The sequence below is a fragment of the Halichoerus grypus genome, chromosome 5 (assembly GCF_964656455.1).
Source record: "Halichoerus grypus chromosome 5, mHalGry1.hap1.1, whole genome shotgun sequence".
Classification (NCBI taxonomy): domain Eukaryota; kingdom Metazoa; phylum Chordata; class Mammalia; order Carnivora; family Phocidae; genus Halichoerus; species Halichoerus grypus.
Window position 1 is genome coordinate 75,187,056 of NC_135716.1, and position 19,648 is coordinate 75,206,703.

The 19,648-nt window shown below is 38.2% G+C and overlaps 1 protein-coding gene across 4 annotated transcripts in view; it reads left to right on the plus strand.

Moving 5' to 3' along the window:
- ATP6V1H (ATPase H+ transporting V1 subunit H) overlaps positions 1 to 19,648 on the plus strand; it is a 132,284-nt gene that overhangs the window by 67,210 nt on the left and 45,426 nt on the right. For 3 of the 4 annotated variants that reach the window (XM_036106237.2, XM_036106223.2, XM_036106231.2), the window contains 3 exons: positions 3,098 to 3,276; positions 5,874 to 5,999; positions 14,074 to 14,175. In XM_036106237.2, coding sequence (XP_035962130.1) covers positions 3,098 to 3,276; positions 5,874 to 5,999; positions 14,074 to 14,175 — 407 coding nt within the window. The remainder of the gene's footprint in view (positions 1 to 3,097; positions 3,277 to 5,873; positions 6,000 to 14,073; positions 14,176 to 19,648) is intronic. The other variant, XM_078072386.1, reaches the window with a different exon arrangement.

Genomic DNA, 19,648 nt, shown 5'->3' on the forward strand with positions numbered 1-19,648 from the left:
AGATCTACTTTCTTATCACCTTTCAGGAATACATGTGGTATTATTAACTATAGTCATCATCATGCTGTATATTATATCCCCAGACTTATTTACTTTATTTTATCTTTTTACAGATTTTACCTATTTATTTGACAGAGAGAGAGAGAGCACACGCAGAAGCAGGGGGAGTGGCAGGCAGAGGGAGAGGGAGAAGTAGGCTCTCCGCCAAGCAGAGAGCCCGACGTGGGGTAGATGCCCAACTGACTAAGCCACCCAGGCGCTCCAGGACTTACTTATTTTATAACTGGAAATTTGTACCTTTTAATCGCCTTCATTTAGTTGGCTTCCCCCCCCCCCCCACTGCATCTGGCAGATACCCAACTGACTAAGCCACCCAGGTGCCCCAGGACTGACTGACTTTATAAGTGGAAATTTGTACCTTTTAATCCCCTTCACTTAGTTTGCTTCCCCTCCCCCCCCACTGCATCTGGCAACCACCAATCTGTTTTCTATGTCTTTGAGTTTGGGGTTTTTAAATTTTAGTTTTTTTTAAGCTTCCACATATAAGTGAGATCATACAGTGTTTGTCTTTCTCTGACATTTCACTTAGCATAATGCCCTGAAAGTCTATCCATGTTGTCACAAATAGCAGTATTTTCTTTTTTTTTTAATGGCTGGATAATATTTCATTGTGTATAAATACTTATATACCCCATTTTCTTTATCCAGTCATCATTCAATGGGCAGTTAGATTATTCCCATACCTTGGCTATTGTGAATAATGTTATAATAAACATGGGAATGCAGATAATCTCTTTATACTCTGTTTTCATTTTCTTTGGATAAATACCTAGAAGTGGAATGGCTGGAGCATATGGTAGCTCTATTTTTAAAGTTTTGAGGAACCTTCATAGTGTTTTCCAGAGTGGCTGTACCAGTTTGCATTCTCAACAGTGCACAAGTGTGCACTTTTCTCCATAACCTTGACAACACCTGTTATCTTTTGTTTTTTGATAATAGCCATCCTAACATATGTGGGGTGATATTGTAGTTTTGATTTGTATTTCTCAGATGACTAGTGATATTCTTACGTACCTGTTGGTCATTTGTATGTCTTCTTTGAAAAAATGTTCAGATACTCTGCCCATTTTTAAATCATTTTGTTGTTGCTGTTATTGAGTTGTATGAATTCTTCATATATTAACCCCTTGTCAGATACATGCTTTGTAAATATTTTCTCCCATCCCATAGAATACCTTTTCATTTTGTTTATTGGTTTTTTTTTTTTTTTTCCTGTGCAGAAGCTTTTAAATGTAGTGGATCTAGGAGACTGTGTAGAAGCTTTTTAGTTTGATGTTGCCCCACTTGTTGATTTTTGCTCTTGTTGCCTGTGCTTTGGTGTCATATATAAAAGATCGTGGCCAAGACTAAGGTCAGGGAGCTTTTTCCCTTTGTTTTCTTTTAGGAATTTGACAGCTTCAGATCTTATGGTTAAGTCTTTAATCCATTTGAGTTAATTTTTGTGTGTAGTGTAAGATAGGGCTCCAATTTCATTTTTCTGCATGTGGTTATCCTGTTTTCCTAACACTGTTGAAAAGACTATCCTTTCTACATTGAGTATCCTTGGCTCCCTTGTCAAATATTAGTTGACTGTATATGTGGGGTTTTTTATTTGGGTTCTCTATTCTGTTCACTTAGTCTGTGTGTCTATTTTATGCCACTGCCATACTGTTTTGATTAATATAGCTTTGTAGTTTAGTTAAATCAGGAAGTGTCATGCCTCCAGCTTTATTGTTCTTTCTCAAGACTGCTTTGGCTATTCAGGGTCTTTTGTGGTGCCGCACAAATTTTAGGATTGTTTTTTCTACTCCTGTGAAAAATGCCATTGGAATTTTAGTGTAGAGATTGATCTCACTGATTTCCATATGCTAAGTTAAATCTCTTTCTGTGTTTATTTAGTATAATTATTAGAAATATAATTTGCTTACAAAAATAAATTTAAAAATTTCATATTTTGGTATAGTTGACTTGGAATTGTTATTATAGGATTTTTTGGTGCGGTTGAGGGTAGGCATTTGACAGGTCTTTACCATCTTGGTGAAAGTAGCTTTCTTGAGAGCTTGTTTTTGTCCCTAAGGCTGAGTATGGTCTTTGCTTAGAAATACTGGTCAATTCAATGAAGAGTTTATTTGTATAAATACAGTTGTACAATGTAGGGGTAAGAGTGCTGACCCCCTGTGCTGTTGAAAAATCCATGTATAACTTTGGACTCGCCCAAAACTTAGCTATGAATAGCCTCCTGTTTACTGGAAGCCTTGCCGATAAAATAAATGGCGGAGTAATACATATTTTGTATGTTATATATATTATATATTCTTACAGTAAAGTAAGCTAGAAAGAAGAAAATGTTAAGAAAATCATAAGGAAGAGAAAATACATTTCCAGTACTATACTGTAATTATTGAAAACATCCTCATATAAGTGGACCTGCATAGGACAAACCCGTGTTGTTTAGGGTCAAGTGTATTTAGGATTCCTTTGCTCTTTTCATTAAGTACTCTTATAAATAGAAAAATCACAGAAGAAAACTAGGGTATTTTCCAGGATGTCACAAAACTTTTCTGATAATTGTTCAAGTAAGAGAGTTTTTTTTATTACTGCCCTTTGTGCCTTTTAGGTTGATTGGAAGGGAGAAAAGGATGACTGACTGAGAGCCTCTAGTAGAGATACTTTAAGAAACGCTCTTAGTATCCTAAGTACTCTAGGTGGCTAATGAATGAACGGAGAGTTCACTGGGAACTCTCAGGAGCTCAGGAGCAGGGCTGTGAGAAAGGCTTTGATGGATTTAATTGTAAACATGTTCAGTGTTTTGAGGCTTGTCCGGGTAATTTAAAACGTTTGGTGAAGCCAGGAAGTAAGCAAGGAATCAGAAGTACGCTTCTGTTATGGGACAGGTGTGCAGGAAAGAAGTAAGGGTCTACGATATAGTCATTGTGTAAAGGGGATAGTTAACTTGAGAACAGAGGAGGAGGAAAGAGGGTGCAAGAGAAAGTTCAGGGGTCTGAGAATATCACATGTAAGAAATTACACAGTTTCTTCGTGTCTTTTTCTAACTCAGAACTTTTTAGAAAAATCGACTGAAAGAGAAACTCGCCAGGAATATGCTCTGGCTATGATTCAATGCAAAGTTCTGAAACAGTTGGAGAACTTGGAACAGCAGAAGTACGATGATGAAGATATCAGTGAAGATATAAAATTTCTTTTGGAAAAACTTGGTGAGAGTGTCCAAGATCTTAGGTATGTAATTTTTTAAAATTCTCACAGGCTGGATATATTGGGCCTTGTTTGACTTTCCTAGTCTTTTAAGAAAGTCTAAATTTGTTACTAACCATAAACTCAAAAGATTTCACTAAAACATTATGTCTTCTGTTAAGAATTAGGGGATATGGGGAAAAAAAACCACGACAGAACTGGCTCATCATTATGGCAACAGTTGGTTATAGCTGTGTGTTATCTCTTCTCTTTTGGGGAGATTCCCACCATTCTCTTACCCGAAATCTGACTGGTTGTACTCCCACAGGATGTTGGTGTCATCTTAGAACCCTTTAAGAATCTCTCTCTAGTTTAGAATCTTTTTAAGCAGTACTGGTTGTTAATTTGTGGGGGAGGTTTGGCCATAAATGGAAAGAGTATTTTTTTCCTGCTTTTGTGAAGTTCCTATTGGTATAATTTATTTTTTATTTTTTAGAGAGAGACAGGGCACACAATGGGGGTGTGTGTGTGTGTCGGGGGGTGGGTGGATGGGAGGGGCAGATGGAGAGGGAGAGAAAGAACCTCAAGCAGGCTCCATGCCCATTGCAAGCCCAGTGTGGCGCTTGATCTCATGACCCTGAGATCATGACCTGAGCGGAAATCAAGAGTTGGACGCCTAACCAACTGAGCCACCCAGGTGCTCCTATTTATTTTTTATATTAAAAATGATGCAAATGATGTACAATGCAGTAAGAAAAAAAACAAACCTTATGTAGTTCAGAAGGGACTTCATGCCTCTTCCATATAGTTGTCCCCAACCTCATTTCCTGTGTTTGCTTCCAAAAAAACCTAGCGCTTGCTCCTCCAGCATGTGTGTGCGCATGCGCACACACATCAACACACACACAAATGGGGTTCTATGTATTCTCTGGACCTTGTTCTATTTCATAATATATTGGTGGTCTTTCCCATAAACCCATGTATTCTTAGATTTTAAACTATTGATACATCTTTAGAGGAGAATTACTATCTAGAAGTAGGTCTTTCTGTGTAGGTAGTTTGGGTTTGGGAGCCAGGCTGAGCCCAGTTTGAATTGTTTGGCTACTTTCTCCACGTGTGGCCATGACAAGCTTCTTGATTTTTTAAAGTCTCAGTTTTCCTTTTGATAAAATAGCAATAAAAATTCTAGCCTTGTAGGATTTGTTGTGAGTTTTCAAGTGTCCAGCAAATGCCTTCAGTGTAGTATGTGTTTCAGAAATATAAATTTACCAGATTATTCAATGCAGCTCATAATCCCAAGGCCCAAATTCTTTTATGGAGAGAGATGTATCACTCACATCAGTGGTTTGTAATGGAGTTTTCTGGAGGGAGGCAAATGATTTTTGTCTTTCTATAATTTTAAATATGAATAGGTTGATTGTAATAAAGTAGTCCAGCCAGCAGTAGACTTGCAGTTTTTCTGTTTTATAAGTTCATTTAAAAAAAATTATTATCAGTTCTCCTGTAATAATGATTTAAGATCTCTTTTAAAAATAAATAAGATTAGTGATACTTAGCTTTCTAAGTTATTTAATCCATGTTAGGCGATTATTATTACTTATTGATTTTTCATGTTGAATTTGGTAATTTGAAAAATACTGCTATTTACATTAAAGCTAATAGGGTGATGGGAGCAGGTGAAAGAGCTTTGTCTCTGTTTTTGCTGTTATAGGTTTAGGATATTAATGTTAAATGATATTAGCTTACTTCTTACACAGACTGGCCTTCCATTAAAGTAAATTACTACTTTATTCAGCAGGACACTCTGTTCAACTTAACCAGCAAAATCCTCGTTATTCTGAATTACTAATCAGTATTGAAATGGCTAATTCTTTTTTAAGTTTTCACTTGAAAGGATGTCCAAGCATGTCCTGTCACTGTGTTTGTCATTAAACATTTTTTATATTATGAAACTTTGAATAATTGTTACTTGATACATAGTGAATGATTTTTGAATTAAATTGCATTGCTGTTTGCTAAATGCACAGAGATGTTTTTGTTTTTAATTAGTCTGTAATGTGTTAATTTAGTGAATTACCTCTGCAGTATATGTAATCACATTATGCAATATTATATCCATATGTGTATTTTTATTTGCCTAATGTAGTATAGTGGTTTATAATATGGCATTAGAATATGCTATTTTATTTTATATTTAGGTAACATACTTTTATATAAATTTACATTAATATATCTAGTGGGCTGGCAAATACAGTATTTTAAGTGGCATGGTGGAAACTGCTAGATTATCAGATATTTTGCTGGTATACATTTATTTACTAGGATAAAGATTTGAAAGCAGGTACTCCTTTTAATATCTCATGGTGAGCATTCAAATTGACAGGAGTATTGGACATTAGGACCTTGAATAAATTTCACATGATTTATTAAAAAAAAAGATTATTTAAGCTGTTTAAACTTTGTTTAGTGGTAGTTTGTTAATGTACAAAGGTTTGTCAGTCTTTGCAGTTAAATTATCAGTGAAGATTTTGTTTTTTATTCTACTGAGGTATAATTGACAAGGTAAAAATGTTTTATATTGCTTAATTTTTGAGTAACTCTTAAATTCTCCTAAACTTTGAACTCTTTAAAAATTTTTATAGCTCATTTGATGAATACAGTTCAGAACTTAAATCTGGAAGATTGGAGTGGAGTCCTGTGCACAAATCTGAGAAATTTTGGAGAGAAAATGCTGTGAGGTTAAATGAGAAGAATTATGAGCTCTTAAAGTAAGTTTTAAATTCTAGTTTACATTACTAATACCTGTTCCACATCCTTGCCAACATGTTTTTGTTACTCTTTAAAAAATTTTAGCCATTTCATGATTTTAATTTGTATTTTCTTGCTTCTTTATGTGGTTGGATACCTTGTCATATTCTTATTGGTTATTTGGATATCTGTTTTTCCAGAATCGCCTGTTCAAGCATTTAAAAAAATTTGTTAGGGGCACCTGGGTGGCTCAGTGGGCTAAGGGTCTGCCTTGGGCTCAGGGCATGATCCAAGCATCCTGGGATCCAGCTGCATCCGCGTCTGGCTCCCTGCCGAGTGGGGAGCCTGCTTCTCCCTCTCCTATTTGTTCTTTCTCTCTCTCTCTCTCTCAAACAAATAAATAAAGTCTTAAATTTTTTTTAAAAAAGATTTTATTTATTTATTTCTTTGAAAGAGAGAGTGAGAGAGAGAGTGCTTCTACGGGGGGGGGGGTGGTGCTGAGAAGAGCAGAGGGGGAGGGAGAGTGAGGGGAAAGAATCTTAAGCCCACTCCACACTGAGCTTGGAGCCTGATGCAGGGCTCAATCTCAAGACCTTGAGATCATGACCTGAGTCAAAACCAAGAGTCAGACACTTAACCAACCGACTGAGCCACCCAGGCACCCCTAAGGCCTTTCAAAATAAACATTCTCTCCCCTGGAATGAAAGAAAAACTTGAAAAAAAATAAGAAAAAAATTCTTTTACTGTCATTTTAACAAGGTATCAGAAGGAGGAGAAGAGGTATATATACACCTGTACAGTGAGCAGTTCTAAGCAGACCTATCTCTGTTGTTTATACTTACTTTCCATGGATTACCAAAAAGGATACATTATGTTTATTTAAACATTTGGCAAACCAAAGTGAGTGGTTGATAGATGTTGGCCGGACTGATGGAGAATATATAGGGGGAAAAGTGGATTATCTTTTCAGCATTGTTGTGCTACTTTGAGTTTTTAACAACAAAATGAGCTTGAATAATGCCTTTTAAATCTAGTTTTTGGAAAACTTGAATATAACAGGGGAGCTTTTTTTTTTTTTTTTAACAAATTATTACTAAAGCATTACATGTATTTTTATTATGATACACTTAAAGAGGCTTTTGAAGTGCATGTTCTGTTTTCTGTCATTAGGTTTTAAATTTTATGGTTCCTTCAAATTACTCTTTACCTTCTTACGAGCTTTTGTGATTTTTCTAAATAACCAGAAGCAATGACATGTAGCACTTCAGTTTTAGAGAAATTTGAAGTCATTGTTTGTTCTTAGTTTCCATTCTTTTTTTAAGATTTTATTTATTTATTTTACAGAAAGAAAGAGTGAGTGCATATATGTGAGCAAGGTGGGGGGAGGAGCACAAGAAGAGGGACAAGCAGACTCCATGTTGAGTGTGGAGCCTGGTGTGGGGCTCGCATGACCGTTGTATCATGACCTGAGCTGAAATCAGGCGCCCCCTTAGTTTCCATTCTTATAAGTTATCTGTATGGGGATGATTGGCAAGGAGGGGCATGCTAGTACTGCCCTTCTAACTAGCTGATAAAATAGATAGAGAAGAAATCTTTATTCTGTTATTAAAAAAACACAGTGAATACTAGCCTTCTTTTTATCTGAGGAGAACTGTACTTACATCAGGCTCTGACCTGTTTTTCCAGGTAATTCCAAACTTAGCAAGTATACAATGTAAGTTCATTTTTCCTTTATCAACTTTAGTATGATAGTATACAGAAAGTACTTTGCAATCTTGTATGTTATAATTTTGAAATAAGTATGTATTTTTTTTTTCCTCATTTAACTTTTGTTTTAATGGGTCTCAAAATTCTGTGACAGATTTTTGGTCAAGTTGTTTCCATTAAAAAGTACTGATTTTAAAAACTAATAACTTAAAACTGCCACACACACACACACACACACACACACACACACACACACAAAACAAATGGTCCACAAAACATTCTCCTTTCTTCTGAAGGTTTTATGATGTATTGTTATAATTAACCAGTCTTTTACTATTAAACTTAAGTGGCCAGTTGACACAAACAGTTCTGAGTAGTTTGAATAAGGAAGTATTCTGAAATATAAGAAACCATGCAGATGATAATTAAGAGAAAAGCAAAAGCTGAGGGAGCAAACAAGTTTTTAAAACAGAGGAAAAACATTGTGAAAGAGAACAAGAGCAAAGTAGTGGAGTGATCAGTCAGAATAATAATATAAATTTTATTTTGGATTTGAATAGACACTTTCCAAGATTATATTTCTAGCAAATGTCAGAGTCAGATTTCACATATGGTCTAACTCCAAAGCTGTGATGTGTTGCTGTCTTGATCTCATTGGAGTGTCTGGTGGAATCTCAGCTTGTGGTTAATGTGGTGATAGAGATTTGGCTTTTGATTGATGAATCTATTGTTGACTTAACAACTATATTCAAAGATGAGTTGGAGGGAGCTCTTCTTTGCTTACCACAGAATCTCTTGTTTTGAACCTATTCTTTTGAAAATTTCCATTGATGACTTGAATATAGAAATGGAAAGCATGCTCAGTCAATTTACAGATAATAATACAAAAATATTTTCATTGTTGATGAACATATTCAGTGGGCTAAATGGCCCTAAGGGATAGCCATTAAAATCATTTCTGTATTTCCTAGATTTGATTAGAAACTCTCTGTAATTCCTTCACCATTTTTTTTGAGTCTAAGACTATATTTTTCAGATGTTAATGAAGATCTTGTTAAAATGCATATTCTAGCTCAGTAGGTTCAGGGTTGGGTCTGTGATTCAGCATTTCTAAGCTGATACCAATGCTGCAGGTTTGCAGAGCATATTTTGAGTATCAAGGGTCTCAGCCATATGGAGAATGGCTCAGGTCATTGAATGTGGTTTAAAGCAGGCATTGGCAAACTTTTTCTGTAAAGGCCCAGAAAGTAAACAGTGGAGGCTTTGTGACCCATTCGGTCTCTGTCACAATTACTGAACTTGGTACTATAGTGCTAAGGCAACTAACTGTAGACAGTAATGAGTGTGATTGTGTTCCAATAAAACCTTATGTACAAAAACAGGAAGTTGCTGGGTTTGGACTTCAGCTAAATTTGCTGGCTTCTGGTTTCAGGTATTCAGAACAAATATTCTGTTATGCTTTTAAGGAAACTTATGTCAATATTTTCTTATTTCCTAAAATGATATCGTAATAAAATTTCAAAATAATAAAAATGACATCAAAGTACTTTAATCTTTTGAAATTATTAAAATGTTTCAGTTGAATTAAACATAATTTTAGAATACTTTGCAAGTTGGCTTTTTAAAAAGAGCAAGTTTGAAATTAAAAAAAAATGTATGGGAGATTGAATATATGTCTTGCTTTTTCTTTGTGGATTTTCATGTGCTTGAGTTGAATGAATTGCCATCATGGTGCAGTTGTGCTTAGCGTGGACTAGACTCAACAGGTATTGATTCAAATCTGTTTCAACATTTGTTGTGTCTGTAGGCAGATGATGTAACTTCTCTGGGTCTCATTTCCTCATTTATGGGTTCTTGTTGTAAGGTATATATTTACACCAAGTTTGGAACCTTTATGTGTATACTAAATCCTCATCTTTTCAATTATTTGGAAGTGCAGATAGTTAGTCTGGAAGATAAAAGGCATGTAATTACTTCCTAATGAAATAAATTCCCTGATTGACAGGTTTTTTATTAGTGTTTCCTGTTGTTTATATAGAGTTAGATATTTGACATGCTGAGATGATGATAGAAAAAGGTAGGTAGAGAAATGTTGAGCCACACTCTTAGGAGACGTTACCAAATAAATGGGCTACAGAAACTAAAGTACACAAGCTTCATAGACTTGCACAGATTTTGAACAAAGTAGAGTTTTATTTATTTTTAGTATTTTAAGTATTTAAGTATTTGTTTTAATGCAAATGATATGAGCAAAGATCATTGTGATTCAAGTTGTTTTCCAGTACAGATCTTAAGAAATAAGATTTGTATTTTGTAATTGAATAGTTTGTATGCAAATAGACAATTAAATGGTTTCAAAAATTTTTTTATGTTAAATATTTTAAATTTAAATTTTAAACTTTAAATTTGCAATTCTATAGTTTGGCTATTGTGGACATTGGGGTACAGGTGCCCCTTTGGATCAATACATTTGTATCTTTGGGGTAAATACCTAGTAGTGCAATTGCTGGGTCATAGGGTAGCTCTATCTTTAACTTCTTGAGGAACCTCCATACTGTTTTCCAGAGTGGCTGTGCCAGCTTGCATTCCCAGTTCCCTCCACATCCTCGACAACACTTGTTTCCTGACTTGTCAATTTTAGCCATTCTGACTGAGTGAGGTGGTATCTCATTGTGGTTTTGATTTGTATTTCCCTGATGCCAAGTGATATCTATCCACAGATGAATGGATAAAGAAGATGTCATGTATGTATACACACACACACGCACACACACACACAATGGAGTATTACTCAGCCATCAGAAAGGATGAATACTTAACCATTTACATCTATGTGGATGGAACTGGAGGGTATTATGCTGAGCAAAATAAGTCAATGAGAGAAAGAATGGTTTCTTTCACTCATATGGTTTCACCCACACATGGAATATAAGAAACATCACAGAGGATCATAGGGGAAGGGAGGGAAAACTGAATGGGAAGTCATCAGAGAGGGAGACAAACCATGAGAGACTCTTAACTATAGGAAACAAACTGAGGGTTGCTGGAGGGGAGGGGAGATGGGGTAATTGGGTGATGGGCATTAAGGAGGGCATGTGATGTGATGAGCACTGGGTGTTATGTGCAACTGATGAATTATTGAACACTACATGCGAAACTAATGATGTACTTTATGTTGGCTAATTGAATTTAAATAAACAAATAAATAAAATTAGCAATTCTAAGGGATAGTAACCTCTTGAGCATCTTAGTAAAATTAAGTAACTTTAAAAAAAATGTGTGTGCTGAATTTTTGAATTCTAAGTTATATCGAATAGCCTGGGCCAAGCATTCAAGTACTCTTGAAGGCATACAGAAGTAAAGTGAAAAGGTTTCTTCACTGCTGTTCTCTCTCAAAGTCTTCCCGAGTGGTAACCAGAGTTAGGTGATATACTCTCCAGTGTTCTTTCATTCCTAGACATACCCATACCTACATCTATATAGAGTTATTTATACATGTCCCATCTAAATATGTTAGTCTGTGACTTGTCTTTTTCACTTATTATGGCTTGGGGTCTGTTAAAATGACTTAGTTTTATTATTTTTTAAAATCTTAATTCTATTTTTTTTTTTTTGTATTGGGCCACTTTGTTTCACTGGGCCTCTGGTGTTACCTCTCTGTAAAATAGGAAGAACCAATAATCCTAGTTGTAGGGGTTCTATAAAATGGTGAATGTGATACTGCTTTGTACATGACGTAGTTGGTGTTATAGAGGACAAAGCAGGTGCCACCAGCATGGAAGAAGAAATGGAGGGAAAAGCCTAACTCTTGCACGTGGCCTCCACCCTCTAACCTTTTCTCTTAGTCATTTTTTAAGCTAGTGTACATAGATATTTTGTGGAAATGTGAAGATATTTCTGTAGGTTAGATTCTTAGAAGTAGAATTGCTGGATCAAAGGGTCTGTGCATTTTAAATTCCATTAGGAGCTGTCACATTGTTTTTCCCAATTGGCGACATCACCATTTTATACTTAAATTGTGTATTCATTTTTTCCAACAAGTTTTTATTGAGCATCGGTCGTATGGTCAGTACTGTTCTAGGTGTTGCAGACACAATGGCAAATAAAATTAAGTTCTTATTGTCATTAAGCTTACATTGTATTTGGGAGAGACAGTCTAAATAGTCAAGAAACTACATAATACTGTGGCTGGTGGTGATGAGTTATGTGAAGAAAAATGAATCAGGAAATGGGCATAGAAAATGATGAGGGGGGAGTGTATTATCTTGGGATCAGAGGCTCTTAAGCAAGAGGTGATATTTGAGCTGAGAACTGAAAAGATATTCTCTCAGTATTCTACTGGTTCAATTAGCTAATTCTGTAAGGTTTTCATATATCTGTGTCTAAGCGAGTGGCTATTGCTGGCATATTAGAAAGCAGTTTTTTTTTAATACGTTAGTCTTCTGCCTGGACATTAAAATAATTACTCATTCTGATTGGTTATCCCAGTTATGTTCTGTTTGTGGAATGAGTTGAGTTTTCTTTCTGTTTCTGTGCTCTTGAGCAGTTTAAATAACACAGGAATGATCTGTTCCTTGAGTGATCTCCCCTCACACTCATGCTGAAGGCACTCTCTCCCAGGGGATTGGATTCTAGGTAGTGCAGTCCCCCCTTTTCCTTCACTCCTGAGGACACATGCATCACTGGGTGAGATGAGCCCTCTCCCTGTAGGTCCTTGAGGAGGCAGAAATCTGTGGCCAAGGCTCCAGCTCCCAGCTGAGGGGAGCCTTCTCTGCGTCTGGTTGGCTCCTGTTCTCAGAAGCACCATCTGGCTCCTGCAGTGGTTTCACTCGGCCTGTGTGGTTGCCGTGGAGAAAGGACAGCAGGGAGGCAGGATTGTGAATTTGGGCACCCATCTTCTCAGAAACAGATCTATAAAGAACTTCTCAAACTCAACACCCAAAAAACAAATAATCAAGTCAAAAAATGGGCAGAAGACATGAACAGACACTTCTCCAAAGAAGACATACAGATGGCTAACAGACACATGAAAAAATGTTCATCATCATTAGCCATCAGGGAAATCCAAATCAAAACCACATTGAGATACCACCTTACACCAGTTAGAATGGCAAAAATTGACAAGGCAAGAAGCAACAAATGTTGGAGAAGTTGTGGAGAAAGGGGAATCCTCTTACACTGTTGGTGGGAATGTACGTTGGTACAGCCACTTTGGAAAAGTGTGGAGATTCCTCAAAAAATTAAAAATAGAGCTACCCCATGACCCAGCAATTGCACTACTAGGTATTTACCCCAAAGACACAGATGTAGTGAAAAGAAAGGCCATATGCACCCCAATGTTCATAGCTGCAATGTCCGCAATAGCCAAACTGTGGAAAGAGCCAAGATGCCCTTCAACAGATGAGCGGATAAAGATTTGGTCCATATATACAATGGAATATTACTCAGCCATCAGAAAGGATGAATACCCAACTTTTACATCAACATGGATGGAACTGGAGGAGATTATGCAAAGTGAAATAAGTCAAGCAGAGAAAGTCAATTATCATATGGTTTCACTTATTTGCGGGACATAAGGAATAGCATGGAGGACATTAGGAGAAGGAAGGGGAAAAATGAAGGGGCGGGGGGAATCGGAGGGAGAGACGAACCATGCGAGACTCTGGACTCTGAGAAACAAACAGGGTTTTAGAGGGGAGGGGGGTGGGGGGGATGGGTTAGCCGGTGATGGGTATTAAGGAGGGCACGTACTGCATGGAGCACTGGGTGTTATACGGACACGATGAATCGTGGATCACTACATCAAAAACTAATGATGTATGGTGACTAACATAACATAATAAAATAAAAAAAAAAAGAAAAGAAACATTCACTTGCTGTTTTGCATTGTTTTACTTGTGAAGTTCAGGTTCAAGTTCTTCCTGAGACTTGGAGTGGCGGGGGGAGATGGGGGTGGGGAATGTGTGTGCTCAGGGCTCATGGTCCATCTTGATCACAGCTTAAAGTAACTTCTTTTTAATACTTACAAAAGGCTTACAAATGATTAATCTTCAAAATATAATTGGCAAGGCTTCATTGGTAATTGTATATTAAAATAACATTAACTCCCACCCTAGCTGTCTTTTTTGAGAGAGCAGGAAAGGGAGTTACTGATATTTTGGGAATTGTGTGTGGTATACATTATGAATCTGAAAATAACCTGGTATATATATGTAAAGATTTGAAAACTGCTAACTCATATGTAATATATTATGTGTAATAGTAATATCTATAGAAAATATATTTGTAAATGTCTATTTTCAGGAGATACCTGCAAATATGCTGTGCTCTGTTGTGCCCTGTAGAACAACTAGAAATCAATCTCTCTTTGGATTAAATTTATTTCAGAATTTTGACAAAACTTTTGGAGGTGTCGGATGATCCACAAGTCTTAGCTGTTGCTGCTCATGATGTTGGAGAATATGTGCGGCATTATCCACGAGGGAAACGGTAAGGGAAAAGTAGTTTAGCAGAGGAACTAATGGAGTCAGTGAAATCAAGATGCCCATAATATAGGGAATTATAATAAACCTAATTAAAAATGGGCAGTATAAAAGTATCAGTACAACTATAATACTATGGTGTAGTGGCCAGCAGAGACCACATTAGAAATTTCACGTTCAGGATTTTCTTTGGTTTGTATGATTTTAATTCAGTAGCCATTTTGTGAGTGCTGGTTATTTTTTGACTACTAGTAGTTACAGAGACGATGAAACATTATTATTATTTTTAATTTTTTAAAAAGATTTTATTTATTTGAGAGAGAGAGAGAAATCGAGTACAAGCTGGTGGGGGGCAGGGGCAGAGGGAGAGGGAGAAGCAGCCTCCCTGCTTGAGACCATGATCCCTGGAGACCACAACCTGAGCCAAAGGCAGACGCCCAACTGACAGAGCCACCCAGGCGCCGCGTTGTTATTATTTTTTAAAGATTTACTTATTAATTTCAGAGAGAGAGAGCAAGTGCACATGTGCGCACGGGGGGAGAAGGGGCAGAGAGAGAGGGAGAGAGAGAATCTTAGATTCTCTTCTTAGATTCACAGTATTAAAGAAAATATAATACCTGTAAAGTAAAGTTATAGTAAATGTATAGTAATAGAATTATGTATTTCAGAGTATTGAAAAGAGAGGAATTCCTTGTGGGATGAGACATAAGACTTTACAGACATGGTGATGCTAGCCACGTAGTTTAAAATCATTTAGATACATTAACAATGAAAAGTTAGGCTTTTTTTGGGAAAAATAAGAAATCAGGGTACCAATATTGTATCAAGGGAGAAAACATTAAATGGTATAAGAGGGCTGTTTTCTGTTATTTGGAAAAGCAGAAATGCATAGTGCCTTGGTGTGAATTGTTGCTATTTCACTTGCTAGTTGGTTTTCTAATCTATAAAATTGGGACAGTAGTCATATTTCTTTCTCATGAGGCTGATGTGAGGATTAAATGAATTAACCTAGTACCATGATCAGAGTAGTGCCAGGAGGTACATAGCAAGTACTCAATAAGTATTAGCTACTTTTATTATTACTAATGTGGATATTTTATATTCATCAAAGTATAAGGAAGACATGACAGTATTTATCTTATCATAAAATAGTGTCAAGTAAGCCCAGAACATCTTAGAATGTGAGCAAAAATTGGCAGAGCCACAGAAGTAATTGCATACTTTAACATTCCACAATTACTTCATAACTTCCTCTTCTTCTTATAGTGTATAAATATTTAAACATTATAAAACATCATGTCAGTGACTGGATGGAGATGCATCTCTTCAAGCAGTTTATCTTTTCTCTCCAAGTGTCTGTGGACTATATTATTTTTGATCTTCACCTTGTTTGTTCTAGATCTGATTTATTTATAGTAACTCAGACTGCTTTTTATTGGTGGACCTTGGTAAACTTCACTTTCAAAATTATGACAGTTTCATCTGAGCAGAATTTGCCAGGGCTGTGGCATATCGCATGGATTACATACTGAGTTGTCAGGATTGACACTGCTATATGGAGTAGGCTTGGGGTGGGTAAGCGGCAGCCTACTTTTGGTCTCAGAGATGAGAAGAGGTTGTCATTCATGTCCCTTTGGAGAGTTTCTGTTGCACTTCTTTTGGGTGAGAATAATGAGCATGAACATCTCTGAACTCCATATGATGGGTAAATGTGGAAAATGCATCTCTTCTGGAAGGTAAATGAGAGAACATTAGGCAAATGCCATATGGGAAACTCCTCAGTTTCCCATATTGGTACCTACTTCAGGAAAAACAGAAAATCCTTGAGTGTAGCTACTGAATCACTCAGTGTTTGAACTGCAGGATGTTTTCATTCTGACCCAGCAAACCTTCGTTACTGGTCTCACATAGAACTTTGTTCTGGGTGCACTTCAGGAGCAGATGGCACAGCTACAGCAGGTACATAAGTCTGTGTGTGCAAGCTCTCTATTGCATTTTTTAGTTCTGTCATTGTATTCTTCAGCTCCAAGATTTCTGTTTGGTTCTATTTATTTCTCTTTGTTGTCATTTTGTTCATGTGTTGTTTTTCTAATTTAGTTCAGTTGTCTCTCTGTGTTCTCTTTCATTTCCTTAAGTTTCTGTAAAGGATCAATTTTGATCCTTTGTTAGGGAAATTTTAGATATATGTTTTTTTGGGATTGGTTCCTGGAGCTTTATTAATTTTCCTTTGGTAGTGTTATATTTACCTGATTCTTTGGGGTCTGTGTAACCTTGCATCGACGTCTGTGCATTTGAAGAAGTAAATACCTTTTCCAGTCTTTAAGGCCATTTTCAGCAGATAAAGACCTCTTCTCTGTCGCCTGGGCTAATGGATGACATTACCTCTGGAATTACATTCATGCCAGGTTGGAGTGGGTTATGCACGGTTATGAGTCTGCAGTGGTGTCCGTAGTTGGCAGGTTTGTTACTGCGGTCTTAGGTAGGCATGTTTCCTGTCTGGTCTTCAGATGGCTGGGACTGCCTCCAGTACCTTGTTCAGCAGGGTGATGCTGGGACAAGGGTCTGTATCAGGCTCCACAGTTGTGTCCTTAGCTGTCCCCTTACCAGGTGTATGGGTGGGTGTAGCTCCTACCAGGTCCCAGGGAGGACTGCTGCTTGGTCACTGATGGATCCCTGGGTGGGCAGGATAGGCCCTGGGCCATGGTGGAGAGGAGCTGGAACCAAGTTCCAGGGCTGTTTCAGGTATCCCGGCCACAACTGAAGTCTGCATATTTGGAGGCACAGATGGGTATTTGTGCCACAGGTCCCTGGGTGGGTAGAACTGCTCCCTGACTTTGGCTGGAGGAACTGAAGCCGAGTATAGGATCGTTTCAAGATCTCCTGAGGCACAGATGTGAGTGTCCCCCACCAAATCCCTATGTTGGAGGACTGCTTGTGACTATAGCTTGGGAGGGAATTGAACCAAATATAGGACCCTTTTAGGATCTCTGGGGTGCAGATGGGAGTGTCTCCCACTGGTTTTCTGGGTCAGCAGTACTGCTCATGGACTGGCTGGGAAGGGATGGAGCTGCGTATAGGGCCATTTCTAGCATCTCTGGGAGTATTGTCAGAGCGTCTCCTGCTGGGTCCCTGAAGCTGGTTGGCCTGCTGGCAGGCCTTCTGTGATGGAGCTAGAGCCATACATAGGACCCTTCAGAATGTATAAGGGTGCAACCAGAAGTCTCCTGCTGGGTCTCTTTGCCAGCAAGAATGTGTGAGGACTGGCCAGAATGAGCTGGAGACCAGTTACAGGGCCCTTTCAGAATCTGCAGTTTGACAGCATTTGTCAGGCTTACCTCCTGGGTAAGGGTGGGACTCCCAGACCTCAGCAGAGAGAGGCTGGAGCCTGTTCAAGGGCTATTTCAGGGTCCACACAACTGGGACCGAGGTCTGTGTGCCTATTAGCTGATGGATGGGTAGGTGTGACTCCTCCAAGGTCCCTTGGCTTATTTTGTTGGTGGCAGAACCAAAACCAATGGGATGGTAGCAGAATTCTCAGCATTCTAGAGCTGTTTCCGGGTCTGTAGGCAGGACCACAGTCAGTGAATCAGCTGTCTGGGTGTGATTCTGCCTTCTCAAAATGTCTTTCCTCAGTTGGAGAGTGCACCAGGGTTTCACAGTCCCCTACCTGGATCTCAAAGTTCCCAGGAAGTCACTTTTCCATGGATGGATACTAAATTATTGCTGTTGAAGAGGGGAGATACATGTGAAGGATGTCTTATTCAGCCATCTTGCAAGCATCACTCCCATAGCCCATCTCTGCAAGTTTTATAGCAGTGCTCTTGCCCTTCTTGTCAACTGACCCTTCTAGACCAAAGGTCTGGTTACATTTAGTCAATGACTATAAAATAGGTGAAGTTATAGCTGCTGGACTGGGACATACTGATTTTGTAGCAGTGGAAGGGTTACAACTTTAGCACCTACAAAGACAAAAATAGAGACACAAGAGAGGGAGAATATTAATGATCTTTGTTTTTCAGTGAATTGTCCCTATAGCTTTCCTCATGAAGGAAAACACAGAGATCTCTCAACTGTTGGACACTTAATGTTTAATTGACTGCTGTCGTCTACCTCCAGAGAGTGCTGCCACAATTTGATGGCCATTCCCTTTAACCTATTGAAAAGTCTATTGGAAACAGAAGGGATAACAATAGCTTTTGCACCTCCCAAGCAAAATACCTGTCAATAGGTCTTTATGTCTGCCCCACCCTCCATCCTGGAGCCTCTCTTAGCCATTCCATGGGGCAGCAAATATCACCTATCTGGTACTATAGACAAATAGGTCATTCTTTCCTAAAACCAGGACTAGACTGAGGTATTTGACTTGAACTGAAACCCCTTAAGGTTCACCATCCATCTGGGAATACACACTGAGGGCACCGTCAACTTGTGTGCCCTCCCCCCTGCCCCACCACCACCACTGATGAAGATCTCATTTGGGTGGCCCAACAGTTGTGAACACTTTCTTTCCAGAGGCCACGAGCATCCTTGGTATTGTACTTCCTGTATGAAGGCCAGGCACGAACTTACTTCCCTCCCCAAACCATAGTAACTTACACATTAGGAGTAGTCGTAAGAAGCCTGTGAGTGTTTCCTTAAACACTACCAGTAGATCATATAGTCCTCAGGTGAACGTGGAGATCTCTATGAAAGGAACTACCTTTGCTGATTCAGTGGCGTTCCCAAAAAGAAGTGATCAGTGATACTACCTTAACCCTGGAAGACATTCAAGTTAACCTCAACTCACTGGCCAGCATTTGTTATAGATGACAGAATTGCCCTAGACTTCCTTCTTGGGGCAAGGAAGAATCTCTGCATTCTTTATGTATCCATCTGTACTTGGATTAATGCCAAGTGTAAAGGTCACTACACTATGGCATTTTTTTCAGCTGGTTAGATCCAGGACCTTGGGGCACATGGATAAGATCATGGTGCTTTATTGCTATGGATTTGATTCCAGCCTGCATCAGCCAGATTAATCACAGTGACCAGTGGAGTGATATATTCATAGATAAACTTGCCAGAAAGCAAAATAATGTAGAAATGAAGGTTTTATATGTGGGGAGATATCTCTCAGCTTTCTGTCCTTCTTGCACATTGAATGTCCTTTTCAAATAGATGTCTTCCTGGGAGCAAAGGGCAGGATGCTTACTGTCCATTAGGAGAGATTTGGGTTCCTTAAGTTCCGGGTTCCTCTTTTTCACACTGTGTGTGCAGGGCTCATTGAACTCTCTTCATGTTTTCCTCTGGAAATTGTGGCTTGGGGAACCAGCACAAAATTCTAATATTCTTGCTATTGCAATTACCTTGACAAACTATCATTTGTCTTTGGCCCAGGAGTCTCAGTGTCTTCTACAGGCATCCATGAAACTATGGCAGCTTTGGGCACCTGGGTGGCTCAGTTGGTTAAGCGACTGCCTTCGGCTCAGGTCATGATCCTG